Source organism: Equus caballus, chromosome 15 (assembly GCF_041296265.1).
Source record: "Equus caballus isolate H_3958 breed thoroughbred chromosome 15, TB-T2T, whole genome shotgun sequence".
NCBI classification, from domain to species: domain Eukaryota; kingdom Metazoa; phylum Chordata; class Mammalia; order Perissodactyla; family Equidae; genus Equus; species Equus caballus.
In genome coordinates, this window is record NC_091698.1 from 60,683,116 (window position 1) to 60,706,726 (window position 23,611).

The following is a 23,611-nucleotide window of genomic DNA, read 5'->3' on the forward strand; positions in this document are numbered from 1 at the left end:
CCCTCTCGCTTCTCCTACCTTCCTGGACACTATTCCAGGCTCTTTTGCTGCTTCCTCTTGATTTACTAGACATAGAAATTTGGAGTGCCCCAAAGACCCAGTCCTTGGACCTCTGCTTTGTTTACATTTCCTGGATTATTTTCCTTCTTTCTCATAACGTTTAAACACCATTTATATGCAGGTGACTTACAAACTTCTCTCTCACTCAGACCACTCACCTGAACTCCATCTTCGAGTATCTGGCTGTCTAACCAGCATCTCTAATAGGCAAGCCTCAAACTCCTGATCTCCTGAAATTGCTCTTCCCATCTCCATAAATGGCAATCCCATCTTTCCAATTGCTAAGGCCAAAAACTTTATGGTCATCCTTGACTGCTTTCTCATACCCACATCTAATCCCTCAGCAAATCTTTTTGGCTTTATTTCCGGTATATATGCAGAACACTTCTCACCGCCTCTATTGTTAACACCCTGATTCCAGCCACTGTTATCTTTTGCCTGGATTATTCCAGTAGCCTCCTAACAGTTCTTCCGGCTTTGACCCTTATCTTCACACAGCAGCAAGATTAATTCTTTGAAAACATAAGTCAGCTGTCACTCTTCTCCCCACAGCCCTCACCTAATGGCTTCCCATCTCACTCAGAGTTAAGCCTAAGTCCCTATAAGCAAGGCTGTTGCTCCAGCATAGGAGTGACTGGAGGCCACCATCCAGCTTATTGCTCTTAATTTCCAAGTCTGCCCAGAGAAAGGGGCACGTTTTTCTAACCTGCTCAAAGCTTCTTCATGGGCTCGTAATGATCATGACTTAAAGGCATGATCCGGCAGCCACGTCTCTGACCGTATACCTTTCTTCTCTCTCATTCTCTTCTGGCCCCACTGGCCTTCTTGCTATTCCTCAGACATGCTGTCCTGCCTTGAAGCCTTTGGACTTGCTTTCTCTGCTTCAGTCACTCTTCTCCCCGGGAATCTACACGACCTACATTTTTTAGATTCCTGAAATGTCACCTTATCAGTGAGGGTTTTCCTGTTTGCTGACTTAATGCCTTATATAAAATAGCACCCTCTCACCTTCCTTACTTTCTATCCCCTATTCCTTGTTTTATTTTTCCCCATGCAACTTACTTCCATCTGTCATACTATATTTTTACTTGTGTGTTGTCTGTCGCTCTACTTGAATGTAACCTCTGGGAGGTTAGGGATTTTGTTTTATTCAATGCTATGTCTCTAGTGTCTAAAATAGTGGCAGATGCATGGTAGATGCCCCCAAAATATTGAATAAATAAATGCACAGCTTAAGCATTACCCTGGATGGTTTTCCATTAGATGTTTTCCCTGCCCTCTCCCACAGCCTAGTGAGATGCCCCCCTGGGCTTTTGTAGCCCTTTGTGCCCACCTCTGTCAAACTGCCTTCTCTGCTTTGTAGCAATGGCTCATTTAACTAGACTCAACAGACTTGGAACCCTTGTAACCCTAAGTGTCTAATATGAATGAATGAGTGAAAGGTAATCTGAGTTGGTTTATGTGACTCAGTGGCATTTTGTAGATGCTCAGGAACAATGACTTTAGCTGTCTTCTGGGTTTTTTTTTAAGATTTTAATTATTTTTAACTTTTTTTTTTAAGACTTTATTTTTTTCCTTTTTCTCCCCAAAGCCCCCCGGTACATAGTTGTATATTCTTCGTTGTGGGTCCTTCTAGTTGTGGCATGTGGGACGCTGCCTCAGCGTGGTCTGATGAGCAGTGCCATGTCTGCACCCAGGATTCGAACCAACGAAACACTGGGCCGCCTGCAGCAGATCGCGCGAACTTAACCACTCGGCCATGGGCCAGCCCCTGTGTTCTGGTTTGAGGGCACCACAAATCATGTCTTCTGAGCAGACCAGATTATTACTAAGTGGTTATCGATTATTAAGCAAATATTTTTTTGAATATGTACTCTACTAGAAACTGTAGTATCCACTGGAATGCATTTGGGTGGGGAAGTATAGTGGGGAATGAGAACATTTTGGTTCCTGATCTTGTCAAATTTACAGCCTACTGGGAGAGACAGAGGATATAAATAGAAAGTCTATAATACAGTGTGGCTGAGTGAGAATACCATGATAAAGGAAGAACACAGTACCATGGGAGAATGTGGTAGTCCCTTAAACTTGATCAAGTTTAAGGAAATCCAGGGCAGCTTTCCTGGAGCAGTATGGGCTGAGATCGGAAAAGTAAATAAGAGCCAAGTGAATAAGAGGAGTAGTACCTGTATGTCTTCTGGGGGAGGGAGGCAGTGAAGATAGGGGGAGGGTATACAGGGATGGGGAGAATTATTCAAGACCCTCAGGTAAGAGAGCAAGTTCATGGGAGTGGGGATGAGGGTTATGAGGATGATGGGGCCATGAAAAGATGAGATATGGTCAGAGAAAAAGAATCCCTGGCTCATATAGGGCATTATAGGCCAAATAAAGGAACTCGGATTTTATCCTAAGGGTAATAGGAAGCCACAGGTGCTCAGATGTGACCACACACTCCTGGTTGATCACACTCATTCCTTCCTCCTTTGACTTTGTCTTTTACTATGTGAAATTACATTATTTATTTATAATCTGTCTTCACTACTAGATTTAAACTTTGAAATTATTTTAGTGTCTCCCTGCTCCTATATATGGCCTATGGGCAGTATTTGTAGGCCATATATGTTATTTCAGATAACCAGCTATCAATTATGTAGCCAAAACATGGTAAAATTGGTTTAGACATTTATTCATCACAACATTATTTATAATAGTGAAAATATCCAACATTGGGGGAATGATTAAGTAAATTACCATGTATCTTACCATGCAATACCATGCAATCATTAGAAGTCATGTTTTTGAAAACTATTTAACAACATGGAAAAGTGCTTTTAGTATCAAGTGAAAAAAATTAGGATACAAAACTGAATATAGAGTGTGATCTTAATTTTTGTAATTATAAAAATTAGGAGGAAATACACCAAAATACTAAATAGTCATTATCTTTAGGTGATGGGATTCTGGATGATTTTTGTTTTTTCATGAATTTTCTTTGGTTTATATGTTCCAATTTTTTTTTTTTTGAGGAAGATTAGCCCTGAGCTAACTAGTGCCAGTCCTCCTCTTTTTTGCTGAGGAAACCTGGCCCTGAGCTAACATCCGCGCCCATCTTCCTCTACTTTATATGTGGGATGCCTACTACAGCATGGTGTGCCAAGCGGTGCCATGTCTGCACCCAGGATCCGAACCAGCGAACCCCGGGCTGCCGAGAAGCGGAACATGCGAACTTTACCACTGTGCCGCTGGGCCAGCCCCATATGTTCCAAATTTTATACCATTGTTATATACCTCTGTGATGGGAGCCGGTGGGGAGTTAAAATGTTTTGCCTTGCCAGACGTTTTTAAGCATGTCATGGGTTCTGCTTGATGTTAATGTGAATAGGTCTCAGGAACCAACTTCCGTATCCAACTCTAGTTGGATAATGATTCTTTACTAAAAGAGCAGTGGAATGTAGCTGCTTGAAAACTGTACTTAGAAAGGTACTGTTTGTTGTCTTTGACATCATTGATGGATGGAGTTTAGCAGAAGATCTGGCTTCCTACTTTTCGGTTAGTGCATTTATATTAAAAATAAGAATTATAATAAATTTTATCATAAAAATAAATTCATAAATTATTTTTAGCTATTGTGTGCTGGACGACTGTGACTGGGCCAGGTAGGCACTTGGGTAGAGATGTATTTGACCTTGTTTTTGTCATCAGGAGGCTTCCAAACTAGTTTTCCACAGGAAACAAAATGCCAAATGTTCTGTTAGAAAGTGTTGAGTTAAACACAGGAAACTATCCAAGCATATGATACATATGCTTTGTTAGTAAGAAAAGAGCTCTTTGTTGACTGATGTTTGGTATTTCTATCCCAGAGATATGGCACATGACAGTAGACTAGATTAGACCTTTTAATTCATAGGTTGAAATATTTATCTCAGATGTCCATGGGACACTTTTTTCTGAAACAAACATAGATTTTTTTAGATCAATATTTGACTTCATTTATTTTAAGCTTTAGATTAATTGACGGTCTTTTTTTCTTTCAGGTTTATCAAAGTTTCAGCTTTGTTGCAAAAGCAAGCCAAGACTTAAGTTTTCTCTGGTGAACAAGCGTGTGGTGTGTGACATATGTCAGTCCAAGAAATAAACAAACATGCAGTTCTCCCTCCTATCATTAGTAGAAGTGACAAGGAATTTTTGGAAAGTATGCAAAGATATATAATTACAGAAACTGAAAGAGTGGGCTGTAATGAGGAAGGACCTGCTGATGACTATTACATCATATACCGAAACGTTTTTGATAAGGTATCGTAATGCTCATAAGACCATGGGGTTTTCATGTGGTAGAAATCGTCTATCTTGACAACTAATATTCCTGCCTTAGTGACACCACTGCTTGTTTGACTACATTCCGTTTGTCAATTTTGAGAAGTTTGTCCATTTCTTGGAAAGCGATGAATGGGGAAAATGCAGTGTCAGATTTATATTACTAGACAGTTAATGAGTGTTTCAATTGTTTTAGCCTAAGTGCAGACTGTCAGTTGAGCAACAGTCTAGCTGTGCCCTCTAACATCATTCTGACCTTCCATCTGAAAGCATTACTTGATTTGTTAGGAATTGGACAGCAAGGAAGAACCTGGTAGCTCTTTGTTGTTTTGGGTTTGTTTGTGGTATTATTAAAGTCTTGGTTTAGATTTGATCTAGCATATTAAATGGAAACCCCTTGTAGATTAGAGGTCTAGATAGGCTCGCTAAACAAGGGGTTTGACTGAACTAAACATTGGAAACATGGAGATCAGATTAGAAAATGCTATGGCTTTATGTAATATTTGATTTTAGTTTTCAAGGCTTTAGAAATACCTGTTTTTCCTTATAAACAATTGCAGTTTGCCCACCGATGCTAATTTTTCTTTATTGCAGTAGCATTGGTTTATAACATTATATAAATTTCTGATGTACATCATTATATTTTGATTTCTGTGTAGATTACATCATGTTCACCACCCAAAGAGTAATTATGATCCATCACCACACACATGTGCCTAATCACCCTTTTCACCCTCCCCCCTCCCTACTTCCCCTTTGGTAACCACCAATCCAATCTCTTTGTCTATGTGTTGCTTGTCATCGTTTTTATCTTCTTCTTATGAGTGAGATCATACGGTATTTGACTTTCTCCCGCTGACTTATTTCACTTAGCATAATACCCTCAAGGTCCATCCATGTTGTCACAAATGGCCATGTTTCATTGTTTCTTATGGCTGAGTAGTATTCCATTATGTATATATACCACATCTTCTTTATCCGTTCGTCCCTTGATGGGCGCCTAGATTGCTTCTAAGTCTTTGCTATTGTGAATAATGCTGCAATGAACATAGGGGTGCATGTATCTTTATACATTCGTGTTTTCATGTTCTTTGGATAAATACCCAGCAGTCGAATAGCTAGATCATATGGTAGTTCTAGTCTTAATTTTTTGCGGAATCTCCATACCATTTTCCATAGTGGCTCCACCAGTTTGCTCTCCCACCAGCAGTGTATGAGAGTTCCCTTCTCTCCACATCCTCTCCAACACTTGTTGTTTCCTATCTTGTTAATTATAACTATTCTGATGGGAGTGAGTGGTATCTCATTGTAGTTTTGATTTGCATTTCTCTGGTAGTTAATGATCTTGAACATCTTTTCAAGTGCCTGTTGTCTTTCTGTATATCTTTGGAGAAATGTCTACTCTTATCATTTGCCCATTTTTCAATTGCGTTGTTAGTTTTTTTGTTGTTGAGATGTATGAGTTCTTTGTATATTTTGGATATTAACCCCTTTTCAGATATATAGTTTGCAAATATCTTCTCCCAATTGTTAGGTTGTCTTTTTGTTTAGTTGATGGTTTCCTTTGCTGTGCAGAAACATTTTAGTTTGATGTAGTCCCATTTGTTTTATTGTTTCCCTTGCCTGGTCAGACATGGTACTTGAAAATATGCTGCTAAGACTGATGTTGAAGAGCGTACTGCCTATGTTTTCTTCTATAAGTTTCATGGTTTCAGGTCTTACATTCAAGTCTTTAATCCATTTTGAGTTAATTTTTGTGTATGGTGTGAGATAATGGTCTACTTTCATTCTTTTGCATGTGGCTGTCCAGTTTTCCCAACACCATTTATTGAAGAAACTTTCTTCATTGTACGTTCTTGGCTCCCTTGTCAAAAATTAGCTGTCCATACATGTGTGGGTTTATTTCTGGGCTCTCAGTTCTGTTCATTGATCTGTGTATCTGTTTTTCTGCCAGTACCATGCTGTTTTGGTTACTATAGCCTTGTAGTATATTTTGAAATCAGGGAGTGTGAGACCTCCAGCTTTTTCTTTTTTTCTCAGGATTCCTTTGGCCATTCGGGGTCTTTTGTTGTTCCATATAAATTTTAGGATTTTTTGTTCTATTTCTGTGAAAAATGTTGTTGGAACTTTGATAGGATGTGTTGAATCTGTAGATCGCTTTAGGAAGTATGGATATTTTAACTATGTTAATTCTTCAGTCTAAGAACATGAAATGTCTTTCCATTTCTTTGTGTCTTCTTCAGTTTCTTTCAACAGTGTTGTATAGTTTTCAGTGTACAGATCTTTCTCTCTTTGGTTAAGTTTATTCCTAGGTATTTTATCCTTTTTGTTGCAATTGTAAATGGGCTTGTATTCTTTTTTTTCCTTTTTTTTTGAGGAAGATTAGCTCTGAGCTAATTGCTGCCAATCCTCCTCTTTTTGCTGTGGAAGACTGGCCCTGAGCTAACATCCATGCCCATCTTCCTCTACTTTATATGTGGGACGCCTGCCACAGCATGGTGTGCCAAGCGGTGTCATGTCCACACCTGGGATCCGAACCAGCGAACCCCAGGCTGCCAAAGTGGAACATGTGCACTTAACCACTGTGCCACCAGGCCGGCCCCGGGATTGTATTCTTAATTTCTCTTTCTGCTACTTTGTTGTTAGTGTATAGAAACAAACTGATTTTTGTATGTTGATTTTGTATCCTTCAAATTTACTGTATTCATTTATTATTTCTAAAAGTTTTTTGGTGTATTCTTTAGAGTTTTCTATATATAAAATCATGTCATCTGCAAAGTGACAGTTTCACGTCTTCCTTTCCAATTTGGATCCCTTTTATTTCTTTTTCTTGCCCAATTTCTCTGGCTAAAACTTCCAATACTGTGTTAAACAAGAGTGGTGAAAGTGGGCCTCCTTGTCTTGTTCTGATTCTTAGAGGGATAAGCTTTCAGTTTTTCTCCACTGAGAATAATATTAGCTGTATGTTTGTCATACATGGTATTTATTATGTTGACGTACTTTCCTTCTGTAGCCATTTTATCCAGAGTTTTTATCGTAAATGGATGCTGTATCTTGTCAAATGCTTTCTCTGCATCTATTGAAATGATCATGTTATTTTTCTTCTTCATTTTGTTAATGTTGTGTATCACGTTGATTGACTTGCAGGTGTTGAACCATCCCTGCATCCCTGATCGTGGTGTATGATCTTTTTAATGAACCATCCCTGCATCCCACTAGGTCATGATGTATGATCTTTTTAATGTATTGTTATATTCAATTTGCTAGTATTTTGTTGAGGATTTTTGCTTCAATGTTCGTCAGTGATATTGGCCTGTAATTTTAGGTATTAAGTCTTCTTTGAATGTTTGGTAGAATTCACCAGAGGAGACCTCTGGTTCTGGACTTTCATTTTTTGGGAGGTTTTTGATTACTGTTTCAATCTCCTTACTGGTGATTGGTCTATTCAAATTCTCCATTTCTTCTTGATTCAGTTTTGGAAGGTTGTATGATTCTAAGAATTTAACCATTTCTTCTAGATTATCCACTTTGTTGGTGTATGGTTTTTTGTAGTACTCTCTTATAATCTTTCCTATTTCTGAGTGTCCATTGTAATTTCTCCTTTTTCATTCCTGATTTTATTTATTTGAGCTTTCTCTCTTTTTTTCTTGGTGAGTCTAGCTAAAAGTTTGTCAATTTTGTTTATCTTTTCAAAGAACCAGCTCTTGGTTTCATTGATTTTTTTTCTATTTTTTTTAGTCTCTTTCGTTTATTTCTGCTCTGGTTTTTATTATTTCCTTCGTTCTACTGATTTTGGGCTTTGTTTGTCTTCTTTTTCCAGTTCCTTTAGGTGCACTGTTAAGATTGTTTGAGATTTTTCTTGTTTGTTGAGGTAGGCCTGTATTGCCATAAACTTCCCTCTTAGAACCACTTTTGCCGTATCCTGTAGATTTGGGCATGTTGTATTTTCATTTTCATTTGTCTCCAGGTATTTTTTGATTTCTCCCTTGATTTCTTCATTGACCCAATCATTGTTCAGTAGTATTTTGTTTAATCTCCGCATATTTATGGCCTTTCTCATTTTCTTCCTGTAGTTGATTTCTAGTTTCATACTTTTGTGATCAGAAAAGATGGTAGGTATTATTTCAGTCTTCTTAAATTTATTGAGACTTGTTTTGTAGCCTAATATGTGATCAATCCAGGAGAATGTTCCATGTGCATTTGAAAAGAAAGTGTATTCTGTGGTTTTTGGATGCGATGTTCTGTATATGTCTAGTAAGCCTGTCTGGTCTGATGTGTCTTTTAAGGACAGTGTTTCCTTATTGATCTTCTGTTTGGATGATCTATCCAGTGGTGTAAATGGAATGTTGAAGTCCCCTACTATTATTGTGTTACTCTCCATTTCTCCTTTTATGTCTGTTAATAATTGCTTTTTATATTTGGCTGCCCCTATGCTGGGTCCATAGATGTTTACAAATGTTTTATCCTCTTGTTGGATTGTTCCCTTTATTATTATGTAATGCCCTTCTTTGTCCCTTGTTACAGTTTTTGTTTTGAAGTCTATTTTGTCTGATATACGTATTGCTACCCCAGCTTTCTTTTCATTGCCATTTGCATGGAGTATTTTTTTTCCATCCCTTCACTTTCAGTTTGTGAGTGTCTTTAGGTCTGAAGTGTGTCTCTTGTATGCAGCATATATGTGGGTCTTGTTTTTTTATCCAATTGGCCACCCTATGCCTTTTGATTGGAGCATTTAGTCCATTGACATTTAAAGTAGCTATTGATAAATATGTTTTTATTGCCATTTTGTTACTTTTTTCTGGGTGTTTTAGTAGTTCTTCTCTGTTCCTTTCTTCTTCTCTTGCTGTCTTCCCTTGTGGTTTGATAGCTTTCTTTAGTATTATGTTTGGGTTCCTTTCTCTTAATTATTTGTGATTTTATGATAGGTTTCTGGTTTGTGATTACCATGAGGTTTGTATATAATAACCTACATATGTAGCAATCTATATTGAGTTGATGGTCTCTTAAGTTTGACCTCTTTCTAAAAGCTCTACTCTTTTACTCCCCTCTTCTCAGATTTTATGTTTTTGATTTCATATCTAACCTCATTTTTTTTGTGTGTGTATCCATTACCCTCTTATTGAAACAGATAATTTTAGTATGTTTGTCTTTTGACCTTCATATTATCTTCATAGGTGGTTGATCTGCTACCTTTGCTGTATTTTTTCCTTTACTGGTGATTTTATTGCCGTTTTTTTTTTTTTTTTTTTTTTGATAATTTTCTTATTCCTGTTTGTGGTCTTCTCTTTCCCACTTAAATAAGTCCCTTTAACAATTCTTGTAAAACTAGTTTCTTGGTGTTAAACTCCTTTAAATTTTGCTTGTCTGGAAAACTCTTTATCTCTCCTTCCTTTCTGAATGATAACCTTGCCAGGTAGAGTATTCTTGGCTGTAGATGTTTTCCTTTCAGCACCTTAAATATATCATGCCACTCCCTTCTAGCCTGTAAGATTTCTGCTGAGAAGACAGCTGATAGCTTTATGGGGCTTCCTTTGATGTCACTTGTTTCCTTTCTTTTGCAGCTTTTAGGATTCTCTCTTTATCTTTAATTTTGGACATTTTAATTATAATGTGTCTTGGTGTGGGCCTCTTTGGGTTTATCTTGTTTGGTGCTCTCTGTGCTTCCTGTACCTGGATGTCTCTTTCTTTCCTTAGGTTAGGAAAGTTTTCAGCTATTATTTCTTCAAATAGCTCCTCTACCCCGTTGTCTCTCTCTTCTCCTTCTGGGACACCTGTAATGTGGATGTTAATGTGCTTGATGTTGTCTCAGAGTTCCCTTAGACTGTTCTTGTTTTTTTAAATTCTTTTCTCTTTTATCTGTTCAGCTTGGGTGATGTCGTCTAATCTTTCATCCAACTTGCTGATCCATTTTTCTGTATCCTCTACTGTGCTATTGAGTCCCTCTTGTGAATTTTTCATTTCCAGTATTGTATTCTTCATTTCTGATTCATTCTTTTTTATATTTTCCAATTCTTTGTTGACATTCTCACTGAGTTCATCCATTCTTCTCCCAAAATCAGTGAGCATCCTTATGACTTTTTGTTTGAACTCTTTGTCAGATTGTTTATTTCTGTTTCATTTAGTTCTTTTTCTGGGGTTTTGTCCTGATCTACTACTTGGAACATATTCCTTTGCCTCCTCATTTTGCCTCTTTATTTGTGCTTTATATCTATGTATTAGGTGGGTCAGCCATGTCTCCTGATCTTGGAGAGGTGGCCTTATATAAGAGATACCTATGAGGCCCAGCAGTGTGCTTCCCTCTTGTCACCAGTTCCAGATGTTCTAGGAGTGACCCCTGTGTGGGCTATGTGTGTCCTTCTGTTGTGGCAGGGTTGCTCTTGCTGCAGGTGCACAGGAAGGTTGGGCTGTCCCCTTGGCAGGCTGGTTGCAATTCTCAGCTGCGTGTGGCTGCTGTGGACCCTTCAGTCACTTTATTGGGTTTGTGGAGCCCCAGTGCAGTTGGCTGCAAGGTCTAATAGCCCATTCCTGTTGCAGTTTTTCTGTTAAGTGAGTAGGTGCCAGCATGGCCGGTTGCTAGGTTTAGGGGCTTGTAATTGCTCTAGGCCTCTGACCTGCAAGGCTGTTGTCAGTTCTCTCAGTATTGCAGCTGAGTGTGGCTGCCTCCAGGCATGGGAGCACCCAATTATTTCAGGCTTTGGATGCTGATGTTTTTACCTAGCTTTTTTTTACCCCTCTTGGAAGATGCCTTGACAGTAAAATAAGTGAAATCAGCATCTTTTCCTCCTTATCTATAAGAAATAATTACTTACCTTAAGACTTCTGTAAACTATTGGTCTCAGTAAAACAGCCTCAGGCAAAACAGGAACACAGTCTTTTGTTTAATTTTTAAACGTTACATACTATGAGTCTTATTTCTCCTCTAAATAAAAACATAGTGCCTCACTCTAAGGAAAAGTGAGTGCAAAGTAGTGATATATACCTACCAGTGGAGTTAAGAAAATTGATACATATCGCTAAGAGTATAAAATAGAGAAACAGAGTCTTTTCTTCTTTTTAAGTCATCTGGAAAATCTATCTTTTAGAATTGGTATATTGGCAGGTTAGCTTCATTTTATATGTTGCTATGATCAGTGATATCGCTTTTGGTGTTTTACTCATTAAGGAATGTATTAGATGAATGTTTAAAGGTAGTGTTTTGAATAGGTTTCATAAGTGTCAAGAATCATGCTGAGACTGTTTGTGTGAAATCAGCAAAGGAAAGTTATCATAACTGTGACATGCTTATTTTTGCATGTTCAAATGTTAACACTTGTCAGGAATTTTCTTACACGAAGAGCTTTCTTCTTTAAATTAGTATCATTATAGTGAAGTCATTTTAGAAATGGTGTTGGTAAATTTAAATCTTAGAGAAAAGACATATGGTTAAATAAAAATAATGTCTGCATCTATGGTCCTTTTCTCCTTACCCCTCAAGATTTCCATTTGGACTATTTGTATATTGTACTATTATAAATTGTACATTTGTACATTGTAAAGAATCCTATTCTTCAAGACTGAGAGGGGATCTGAAATAGAAATCATCTGGTACTTAGAGAAACTTTTCTTCCAGCTTCTCAATAAGATAATCTGCCTTTCCATTTTCTTGTCACTCCTGTACACTTGACTGTTAGTAAACGATTAATGACTGCCTTCTCTAATCTTCCTTCCCTCTTGGAAGGATCTAGTTGGGCGGAAGATGAAAGTAGCAACTTGTGTCTCTGAGTACTTGGAACCAGAGAACAGTTACAAAATTCTGTTTAAAATAAAAAATAGAGGATTTGACCTGGAGAACCACACCTGAATCAAATCAAGGTGGACCTGAAACTCATACACCAAGAGTTGAGAGTAGATTGTAGAGAGTGCCAAGGAGTTAGTAAGTGAAGAAGACCAAAGCTAGGAAGAGTGAGCTTCTATATAAATAGGTGAATTATGGAGGCCACTGGACTCTGGAAAGTGGCTGGTCTTTTGTGTTCCTGGTAGCATGTTGTACAAATAATGTAGATCCATATATAGGAGCTAAGGTGGAATGGATCGATTCCTCTTCTCCCTCAGACACCTGTACCTGGTAAGTGTAGCTCTAGTTTTCTTGGGTTTAATGGAAGTCTTTTTATAGGAGTCTCAAAGTTGAATGCCTGCAGAGGTCAGGAAGGTTATATAAAAGAGTTAAGTGGGCTGGCTATAAAAGAATGAGAAATCATGGAGACTGTAGATTGGATGAAGAAGCAATCCAATCTAAAGCTCCAACTGATTATTGTCATTAAGGAATGGCAGTTCCATGTTGGTAGATTTTTTCAGCTTTTTCGAGAGAAGCTGGAAATATGGTTTTTGGGGGGAATTTCCTAAATTTAAAAATATTTTGTGAGTCAAGCAAAACTGTATTTTACCTGTGGCATACCAGTTTGCCTCCTTTACTTTAATGCATATTCTATGCATTCTTAAAGGTTCCCATGAGTGTTCTTCTGAAATCTGTTTCTTCTAGCAAACAGAGATGGGAGCTGATCATGGTGTCACTTTCAAGTCTTATTTTCTATCCATTAATGTATCTGAGTTGTCTTAGGTTGCTGTAGCACATCACAGAGGCATGTGGAGTGGAAGATGGGGAGGAACAATGGGGTGTTCAATTTGGAAGACCATAGATTAATGGGTTCTGTTTTATTGAAGGTTTCTGGGTGTCAGTCCTCCTGATTTGGATAACTTGGTAGCATGGTCATGTCAAAAAGACAACTGGTATCTCCCACTCAAATATCCTCTCCTGCTAGTTGCCATTGATCAATAATCTTCTTACACCATTTCCTGGTAGACCAGATTTCTTCCTGGATAATATTTTCTAGATATTGTCTAGCTAACAGAAAACCAGTGGGGGATACCAGAGACTAGGGATGCAGTAGGAATAGAAAGCATAATTATAGCTTTCAGAGAAAATTATGGACTGATCACATCTATTCCCTATATATGTTGATCCTTTCTGAAATCCTCATGAGCAGAATTTTGAAACCATAAATTAGAACTTTCTTGTTTTTTAATGTATTTAAAATGTTCCTTAATTATTTATCTTTGCATGGGTAATGCATACACAAGATTAACGAAGGAAGGAAGAGGAAAGAAGGAAGGAAGGAAAAAAAAAGAACTAATAAAGAAGAGTATACAATGAAAAGTCAGATCCTTCACATCTCAGACCCTACTTTCCTTTTCCTTCTCTGCAGGCACCCGCTCTTTCTATTTTCTTCCATTATCCTTCCTGAGATATTCTATACTTAAATACCATTGGAAACCATGAATGTATAGTGATGAGGGTTTTCTACAGTTGAGCTTGACATCCTGGGACTAAGAAATGCAATTGGGAATTGAGAGTATTGATCAGCAAGTAGGCACTGATAGGTTAGAAAAACAGGGAGGTGAAAGGAGTCCAGGATTTTAAGGTCTGACTGAAGTAAGAGACTAGACTTGGAGGTTGTAAGGGATGATATTAATTATATTTAAAAGATCCAGAATTGGGATAATTAGACCTGGTATTGGGTTTAACTGGCATCATATAATGTATGTGTTCATACTAAGTAGAGCAAAAATGTGGCCTTTTTTTCTCTGTCATGTTTAAGCTCACAGTATTGTAATGATTCACAAAGAGTACATATTCGGTAAATATTGTCTTTAATACCCAGTCATATTTGGGTATTAAAGTGTTAAAGTATTAAAGCTTACTAAAAGGAAGCTCAAATTTGTAAAATTTTAGACTTCTAATTGTTTATCATGTTTCATTTTTAAAAAAATCTGTAATGCTATTTGCAAGGCTTTGATCCATAGTCTTCTAGAAAAAAATTCAGTGCCATAGGCAGAAAAATCATATTTCAGGTAATAGAGTATGTCACTGCATACAAATCCATTCTTACTTCAATCAAAAAAGAATATGATGCCTTTATTGAAACAATAAAGAAAAGCCAAAGAACTGCATTTTGTCTTCATGGAAAACTTAAAGTTTTGGCAGCAGAGCCCACAGCATTGATCTATCACAGGAAAAGAACAATTCAACTTGAAGCAAAGTAAGTATGTCAGTAAATAGCCCAAAAGGTGATCATTGTTACCTGGTTATATTAACTCGCCAGATGTAACTATAACCAGTAGTTCTCAGTCTTTTTGAATTTCGATTTTATTTTAAAGCCATGTTTCTATGTTACCCTTTCTACCAACTTGAAATTACTATACTTTTTATTTATTTCAAGTAAAAAATATTAATTCCGCTTGAGAAATTTATAATATCTCTTAGGATAATTGGAGGTACATTGTATTATTATAAAATGGGGGATACAGATAATTACTCTAGGTAATTTCTTCCATGGAAGATTTGATAGTACAATTTCATGATTACTGTCTGAATTGGAGCACTTAATATTGTGAGGCACAAAGGTAAGTAACCTACTGAGACAGGATTAAATGCTCACTTTTGTTGAATTGTCTCATATTTTCAGTGTTCCATTTAATAAATGATGGGTAAATTATTTTTATAGATAATTTCAAATCAACTTGGAAAATTATGTAAAGTTTGACCTACATTTCTGGTAGTATGGCTGGCTAGATCTTGGGATAGATCTTTCTATTGGGGAAAAATGCTGCATAAAATATTTTTTTAAAAAATCTTTCCAAAAGCTACAGGAAGCTGACAAGATAGTAAGAGATTATCAGGGCAAAATTGTAACAGAAGACAAAAGTCAAGAGGAGCATAAAGCTTCTTTGCCCTGAGAGCATGTGTTAAAACTAATGACAGTAAGCTTAAGTTGTTACTGTGGCACAGGGGCACAAGACAGAGCCCAGGATCTGCCCAAGGGGTATAGTCTACCAGGAAATCCTCCCCTTATAATGCTGGGACAATAAAGGCCTAAACCCTTGTAAAGTGAACCAGAGGTAAACTGCCCCACATGGAGACTGCATAGAAAAGTGCCTCTGCTCAGCAGACTGCTAACATGTATGAGGCTTATTTTTGGAGTGATGAAATGTTCAGGAATTAGAAGTGGTAGTGGTTGCGGAACCCTTTGAAGATATTGAAATTCAATGAATTGTACACTTTTCAAGAGTGAATAAAGCTCAGTAAAGCTATTATTAAAAAAAATGGAGGATAACGTGAGAAAGTCATATTATTATGTCTAATCACAACTCTAAAAGAGAAGAGCATATGGAACAGAGACAATATTTGAAGAGATAATGGCTGAGAATTTTCCAGAACTGGTGAAAGATACCAATTCACAGATTCAAGAAGCCCAAAGAATCCCAAGCATTGTAAATAAGAAGAAACACTCAATTAGATTCATTGTAGTAAAATTGTCAAAGATAAAGAGATCATAAAAGTAGGTATAGAAAGGAACAGCAATTAGATACCTTCTCATCCATGTTGTAGCATGGATGTATTGGAACTTCATTCCTTTTTATGGCAGAATAATATTTCATTGTACATATATACCATATTTTGTTTATCTACTTATCTATTGTTGGATGCTTGGGTTGTTTCTACCCTTGGCTATTGTGAATAATACCACTGTGAACATTCATGTACAAGTATCTGTTTAAGTCCCTGCTTTCTTTTGAAAGTCTATTTACTTTTAACATGCCTTTCTTCCACAGGCATAAGTTTATTTAGATGAAAGCCAGAGGATATTTTATTTCCACAGTCCCTCTTTCATAAATACTGCAAACTTTTACTCTGAGCTGTCTGTAGTTTCCAAGAACTTTACATAAGAATCAGACACAGGCAGCAGTTATCTGCTGACAAGCTTGTTTTTAATTTGCCAAAAGACCCATGAGATTTTCTAAATCTCATTTAGAAAATGTATCTAAATTTATTTTAATCAGTTATTTCCTCCATGGGCCAACATATCAGTGATTATTTAGGAAGTAAACTTCAAATAATGCTTAAAAGAAGTTTATATCTACTTCTTGGTCTTTAAGATCCCCATTTCTGGATGAATGCAGTTTTATCCCAGAGAAGTGCTATCATTTCTCTAGCTCTAGGATCAAAATTACTATAAGGGGCCAGCCCCACGTCATAGTGGTTAAGTTTGCATGCTCTGTTTCAGTGGCCTGGGTTCACGGGTTTGGATCCCAGGCATGGACTGCTTGTCAAGCCATTTTGTGGTGGTAAACCACATACAAAATAGAGGAAGATTAGCACAGATGTTAGCTCAGGGCTAATCTTCCTCAAGCAAAAAAAAAAAAAAAAAAGAAAAAAGAGGAAGATGTTAGCTCAGAGCAAATCTTCCTCACCAAAGAACAGTTACTATAGTAGGCTGAATAATGGGCCTCCAAAGATATCAAGTTCTAATCCTGAACCTGGAAATATTACCATATTTGGAAAAAGGGTCTTTGCAGATGTGATTACAGTAAGGATCTTGAGATAGGGAGGTTGTCCTGGATTATTCAAATGGGCCCTAAGTACAATCACAACTGTCCTTATAAGAGAGGCAGAAGGAGCTGTTGACAGAGCAGAAGGGGAGAAGACAATGTGACCATTGAAGCAGAGATAGATGTGATTCGGCCACAAGGCCCGTGGCCCCCAGAAGCTTGAAGAGGCAAGGAACGAATTCTTTCCTAGAGCTTCTGCAGGAAGCACGGCCCTGACAACGCTTTGATTTTGGCCCAGTGATACTGCTTTTAGACTTCCAGCCTCTAGAACTCTGAGAGAATAAGTTTCAGTTGTTTTAAGCCACAGAGTTTGTGGTAATTTGTTATAGCAGCCACAGGAAACTAATACATTTACTTACAAAAGTAGTTTTTAAATTGCAAAAGTAATTAAAGAGAATAGGCATAGTAGTTTGTGGCCATATTTTTATGTTTAACACTTAAAAATTTCCAATAATGTTACGAGTCATGGTCAGTGTAAGATTTTATTGATACTCTGAAAGAAAAGTATTCCTTACTGTGAAGTTAGTTAACTTTTTCTGGGCATTGTTTTGTAAACTTCCACCTAAGTCCGTAATAGTTCAAAATTATAATCAGCCAAAATAAAGTAATGATTTAACCTGTTTTATGATTTTGTCTTATGATTAAATAATCAAATTAGTTGAAAGAAACATAAGAAAGCCTTTCTGTCTTTCAGAATGAGGGTTATTGAAAATAATTCCTCAAAGATTCAATTGCAAATAGACAAAATGAAACAACTTAGGGCAGAGTATGACATGAACGAAGTAAAATATTGTACTTTCTCCAAAGATCCTTCAAAACCTATTCCAGGTACTGTATTTTGTTTAAAATGTTTCAGAGAAATTCTGTTTCCAGTTATTACCTATTATACAAGTTAATATATATGTGCTGCTATGTGTATATAGTGTGCACTATACACACAAGTGTACTAGGACTTTAGCCATACTTTACAAACAGCTTTAGCCAGGACTCTAGGTAGGTGCAAGGGAATGAGAAAACTTAAACAACCCTAAAAGATGAAAAGAGTTTCAGTCCGGCTGGATTATATAAAGTATGATGCAGTGGCTCTTAAAGTGTGGTCCTGCATCAACATCAGCATTATCTAGGAGCCTGTTAAAAATGCAGATTCTTTGGTCTCACAACAGACTTCCTGTGTCAGAAACTCCAGGGGTGGGAGTTGGGGTAGGAGTGGTGATGATGCCCAACAGTCAATGTTTTAACAAGTTCTCCAGGTTATTCTGATGTACTCTAAAGCTTGAAGAACCCATGGTATAATATATGGAAAACTATACATAGAGTATTAAGTTCTGGTGAATATTGTTCATTTATATGGATGTCAGCATTCACTGGTTCCTCATCCTTAGCTAAGCCACATTTTAAGGAACTGGAGTATATCCTGGGACGCATCCAGGATGTTGAGAAGTTTGTATGATGAATGAGTGGATGGAGGTATTGCAAATTTGCGAAAATTTGCCTGCTGTAAATATTCATTCTGGGGAAAAGAAAGAATTTGAGAATAGATAACTGTATTTAAAACTTTTGAGGATTTCAACTACCATTTACCCGGAGGCAGAATCAATAGGTGGAAATTTTAGGAAGTCAGGTTTGGTTTCGGTGGAAGAAGCTCTGTCTTGAGATAATGAGCTACTCCATACCAGAGGATTTCAAGTGAAGTTGAATGGTCATCCTGTGTTTGGTGGAAGCAGGGACTAGATTCACTTTCAGATATAAAATTATGACTGGCAAATTACAAATAGGATACATATGAATAAGTACAGAATAACTGATAAATTGACTAAATGCTGAGAGGATTCAGGGTAAAAGAATGATTAAAATCAAGTAGGATTGATCCAGGGTGGTTTCTGAAAGAGAATGTTGAGGTATGCCTTTAAAGGCAACAATTGGCCTAAATGAGAAGGGAAGTCATTTGAAGTGTGTGTGTGTGTGTCTGTGTTATGTATAATGAATCGAGAAGACAGACGGAGAGAGGACTGAAGATTTGGCAGGCATTTATAAGCTTTGCATTGGAGAGGATAAACAGATTACCCTGGGGTTAGCCATAGTAGATTAATGGAAGATTTAGTTAAGGAGAAATCATTGGACAGCAATCCTGAATTGTTAGGCAGAAGCCCTTGGTGTTATAGTGTAGCAGTGATATTTAGTGGTTTGCAAGATGTGGTGATGAGGTCATTAAAAATGGTTTTTCTTAAGATCCTAAGGTTTGGACAATCAGTCTTCATGGATGATATGTTTAAAACTGCTAGCCAATTAAAATTGTATGTTAATTCTGTTTATGTTCAGTAAGCTACAAGTTCATGCTGCCATTTATTTCTTATTTCTTAACATGGTTGACTATCTGACCTATTTTGCTAAGACTTGCTGTTTGAGCACAAGAGTCCCGCACATGGCTTGACTTGTTTGATTTGTTCCCTTTTTCACATAGGCATGACTCTCCAAGAATCTGTCAATTTAGATGCTCTCACGAAATATCGGAAACATCTTGAAGATAAATATACAGAAATTAAACAAGTTATGTCAAAAAAATATGTACCAGCTCAGAGGAAGGTGGAGTTAGACAATGAAATGATTGAGATATTAAAACGGCGAGATTTAGCTGAAAATATGAACAAAGAATTACAGTTTCGGTATGAAAGTTGATTTTATATCTTTCAAGTTTGAAGCTTTTGTTTGTGTTTATTCTAATATTCCACTATTTGATTTTAGGTTCAGTGAATTGTTGATTTTTTTTATCTTTGTAGTCATCAAAGACTGCAGACTGTTTCATATGCACTTACTTCATGGGTAAAATCTGATAAGAGCAGCTCATTTCAAGACTTTGTGGAGCAAATTCAGAAAACTAAAGATATACATGGTATCTATATTTTTTAATTAACACAAATAATAGAAAACATTATTTTTTTTCCCCAGAGCTAGAATGGGATTTTCCTAGGCTGTGTTTAAAGAAAACAAAAATGTGCTTACTTCTGTTAGATCCCTGTTACCCTATGGGCTTCTTCCTTCAATAGCTGACAGATAATTGTAAAGAGTAGACTTGGTGAGCCAGAGAGAATACCTGCAAATAAGGAAGAAAGGGACAGGGAGCCACTCAGTGTAGAAAGGGGTTGGTGGTGGTAGAAAGCATAACATTAAGCTGTTGGTATTAAAGATATGTATGTTTATTATTTTCTGTTGATAACCTTAAATATCATCTGGTGGTGCTTTCAATATTTACAGGTGATCAAGGCATTGTTGAGGCACTACTTGAAGATGATCCAGGCAAGGCAAAAGAAGCTGAAATTTTGCTTTACTACATTGAAAGGCAAATATTTTAAAAGCTTTGATTTTCCTTCTTAAAATGCTTTAGCATTTATTTAATATTTGTTTAGCATTTATTTAGCATCTTGATGAGCTATAGTCTCTAGCTTTTGTATCTTTAAAATTCTACCCTAGTAGAAAAATTAGAAAATAAACTAGAATTTTTAAAAATAGATTCTTGGTGGAAAAAATACCGGGTTGGGAGTCTAGGAGATTTTCCAGAGGATATAGGTAGATTGTAGTATTGATTTAAGTTTGTATTTATATTTTTCTTGTATTCCCTAACCATCAACCTGATGTTAGAAAGTATTTATAAGAATGTCTTCTTGAATCAGATTACCTTAGCCAATTCAGTCTTTTTTTCTCATTGTTTCCATCCTATGACATATTAAGAAGGCATATTTCTCCCTAATACGTGTTAACTTATTATATATAGTGTATAATAGAGGCTTAAAGAGATCTAAGACTTTATTCTTTAAAAGGTTAATTCATAGTCTATGAGGCCAATATATAATGAACATATCTAATAATTCTAGTCTTATATGTTAAACAGTTTTCAACCGTTGATTTGCTTGTTGACATGGTACAAAGAAGGGGTACAGATCATTTTAGGGGGCACCAAAGACTGTGTTATTTCCTTAGACTGTGTTCTTCTCTAAGCCTACCAGCTGTAGATATGAGAGAAAAATCCTTGTTGAGGTTATAAGTTTTATGTATTTTCCTTAATATTTCTTTGGTGTTTTTCTCCTCCGGGGTTCCACATTTATTTGCAACACTAGGTAAATCTTGTTTGCCATAGTTTTATTAATTATGAGGTAAGGCCTGATTTGAAGACATTTGGCCTTAGGAAGAGGTGTAGAGGCTTAAGTTATCTGAACTCTTGTCTTTTCTTCTTGTGTTAGTTTCATGTTTAATTGGGACTCTTATGCCTGACAGAGCAACATAGCTTCTGAAATACCAAGGATACCTTTTAATCTCCAGCTTGGCAGCCTTTGTGTTCAATTACTATTTCCCCTAGGCTGAGCCTCTAAATGTATTGCCCTTCTTTCCCTGATACCCCTTTTCATCTGCAGATGGTATGAGGGCAAAAAATCTGATCTTGTTGTAAATGCACTTCAGGTCCTTTTTTTCCCATTTTTTATGGCTTACTATAAGTACAATAAGAATAAAGTACAGGATCAGGTTCAAAGTCAGCTGGCAGGTGAGCATTTCATTCTGAGGCTACAAAATATGACAGAATGTTAGGGAAAGAAGTAAAATAACATCTTACAGAGTGAATGAATCTAGATATAGTTTATTAGAATTGCTTTTCTATATTACTATGCCACTATGTTTAGTCTGTATTAGACATTTCTAATCAGTTTTCTTTTGTTTTTTTTGTGTACTATTATAATGTGTAATGAAATGCAATGACTGTAGGTTCAATGAATTAATCTCACTTGGTGAATATGAAAAGGCAGCTGATTTTGCTGCAAACAGTCCTAGAAGAATTCTTCAAAACACTGGGACAATGAATAAATTTAAGGGTAAGCATTTTTCTCTGAACCTCACATATGTGTACAAATTATACTTTTTTTCCCTGATAGAATGGAAAGACTATTGAACTAGGAAGCTAAAGATCTAGGGTCCAGGCCTATCTCTACCATTTACTCAGTTTCCTGAGCTGTAACATTAAGAGGTTTGATTAGGTTTCTAAATTAAATTATGAAATATTTCAAATATACAGAAAAGTATGGAGAAACACCTAATAGCCATATATAGACAATCAAAGTTTCATAAATGTTAATATTTTATCAAATTTGCTGTACTTCCTTTTACAAACAGCTTTGTTGTGGTAAGTTGACATCCATACAAGAAATTGTACATATTTAAAGCACACAATTTGATAAGTTTTGACATACGTATCACCCAAAAGTTCCCCCATTCCCCTCAGTAATCCCTCTCTCTCACTGCTCCCCAACCCCCCTTCTCTCCCTCCCGCAGCTTCCCCACTCTCCCGAGGCAACCACTAGTCTGCTTTCAGTCACCACAGATTAGTTTGCATTTTCTAGAATTTTATATAAATGGAATCATATAGTAGGTATTCTTTTTTGACTAACTTCTTGCACTCAGCATAATTATTTTGAAATTCATTTATGTGTTGCATCTATCAATAGTTCATTTTTTTTTACTCCTGAGTAGTATTCCATTATGTGAGTACAAATCCTTTTCAGACATATGATTTGCAAATGTTTTCTCTCAGTCTGTGGCTTACCTTTTCATTCTCTTAACAGTATCTTTCTTAAAGTAAAAGTTTAAAATTTTGTTGAAATCCAATTTATGAATTTTTTTCTCTTATGGATTGTGATTTTAATGTCATACCTAAGAAATCTGTGCCTAATCTGCAGAGATTTTTCTCCTATTGTTTTTTCCTAAGGATTTTAGTTTCAGATTTACATTTAGGTCAATGATCCACTTTGAGTTAATTTTTATATATGGTGCAAGGTAGGGAGCAAAGTTTATTTTTTTGCCTATAGCTATTCAGTTATTCCAGGATAACTCATTAGAAAGACTTTCTCCTCTGAATTGCCTTTGTATCTTTATTGAAGATCAGTTGTCCATAGGTATGTAGGTTTATTCTATTTCATTGAGCTATTTGTTTATCTTGATGCCAGTACTACACAATCTTAATTACTGTAGCTCTATAATGTCTGGAAATCAGATAGTCTTCAAACTCTGTTCTTTATCAAATTCTGTTTGGCTATTCTAGGTCTTTCATATTTCTGTTAAAATTTTTAGGATCAGCTTGTAAATCTCTACAAAAAAGCTTGCAAGGGATTGCATTGAATATATAGATCAATTTGGGGAGAATAGACACTGAACAATGTTGAATCTTCTGATCCAATGAACCCATAAACGTAGTGTATCTCTTCACCTATTTATGTCTTCTAAAATTTCTTTCACCAAGGTTTTGTAGTTTTCAGTGTTCACGTCTTTTTTTTTCTTTTGACATTGAAAAAATTTAACATTTTACTCAAAAATTTTTAGACATCTTACAAATACCCAGGAACTCTTTCTTTGGATGTGCCGTGAAATCAGTGTAAGTTAAAAGCGATATTAGTATATTCCTGAGTTTCTTTCTCTTCTCCCCTTGACTTGGTCTGCTCAAAGTATGGATTGCAAGTTTCAGTAAAAATCAAAGCTTGTAATTAAGGCTTAAATAGGCATAATTACCAGTGAAATTGGAAAATAGCAAACTTTTATTAATTTTCTAGGTATGTGAATCTTATGCTGAGAAATTCACCAATATTAGACTGGTGCTACTTACTGAGTTTTGCTTAGAATCATAAAATGTTCTCTTATTTTAAAACTAACCTACACTTTAAAAAGATGAGAGACTCAGGAAGGAAATGCAGAGGTATAAATAAAGGAGAGGTAAACTCAATGGAGCTTATAAATATACAGATTAATTTTTCTAATTATTTTCATTCTAAGTGGA

At 36.4% G+C, this 23,611-nt stretch overlaps 1 protein-coding gene across 17 annotated transcripts in view; it reads left to right on the forward strand.

The window, feature by feature from the left end:
• The window catches only part of CLHC1 (clathrin heavy chain linker domain containing 1), a 63,080-nt gene that overhangs the window by 2,204 nt on the left and 37,265 nt on the right, over nt 1-23,611 (forward strand). For 10 of the 17 annotated variants that reach the window (XM_070235479.1, XM_070235482.1, XM_023619088.2 and 7 more), the window contains exons 2-8: nt 4,095-4,353; nt 14,263-14,450; nt 17,495-17,628; nt 19,262-19,463; nt 19,578-19,690; nt 20,053-20,137; nt 21,553-21,659. In XM_070235479.1, the coding sequence (XP_070091580.1) occupies nt 4,177-4,353; nt 14,263-14,450; nt 17,495-17,628; nt 19,262-19,463; nt 19,578-19,690; nt 20,053-20,137; nt 21,553-21,659 (1,006 nt within the window). In that variant the 5' untranslated portion in view covers nt 4,095-4,176. The remainder of the gene's footprint in view (nt 1-4,094; nt 4,354-14,262; nt 14,451-17,494; nt 17,629-19,261; nt 19,464-19,577; nt 19,691-20,052; nt 20,138-21,552; nt 21,660-23,611) is intronic. The other 7 variants (XM_070235488.1, XM_070235487.1, XM_070235486.1 and 4 more) reach the window with 1 other exon arrangement.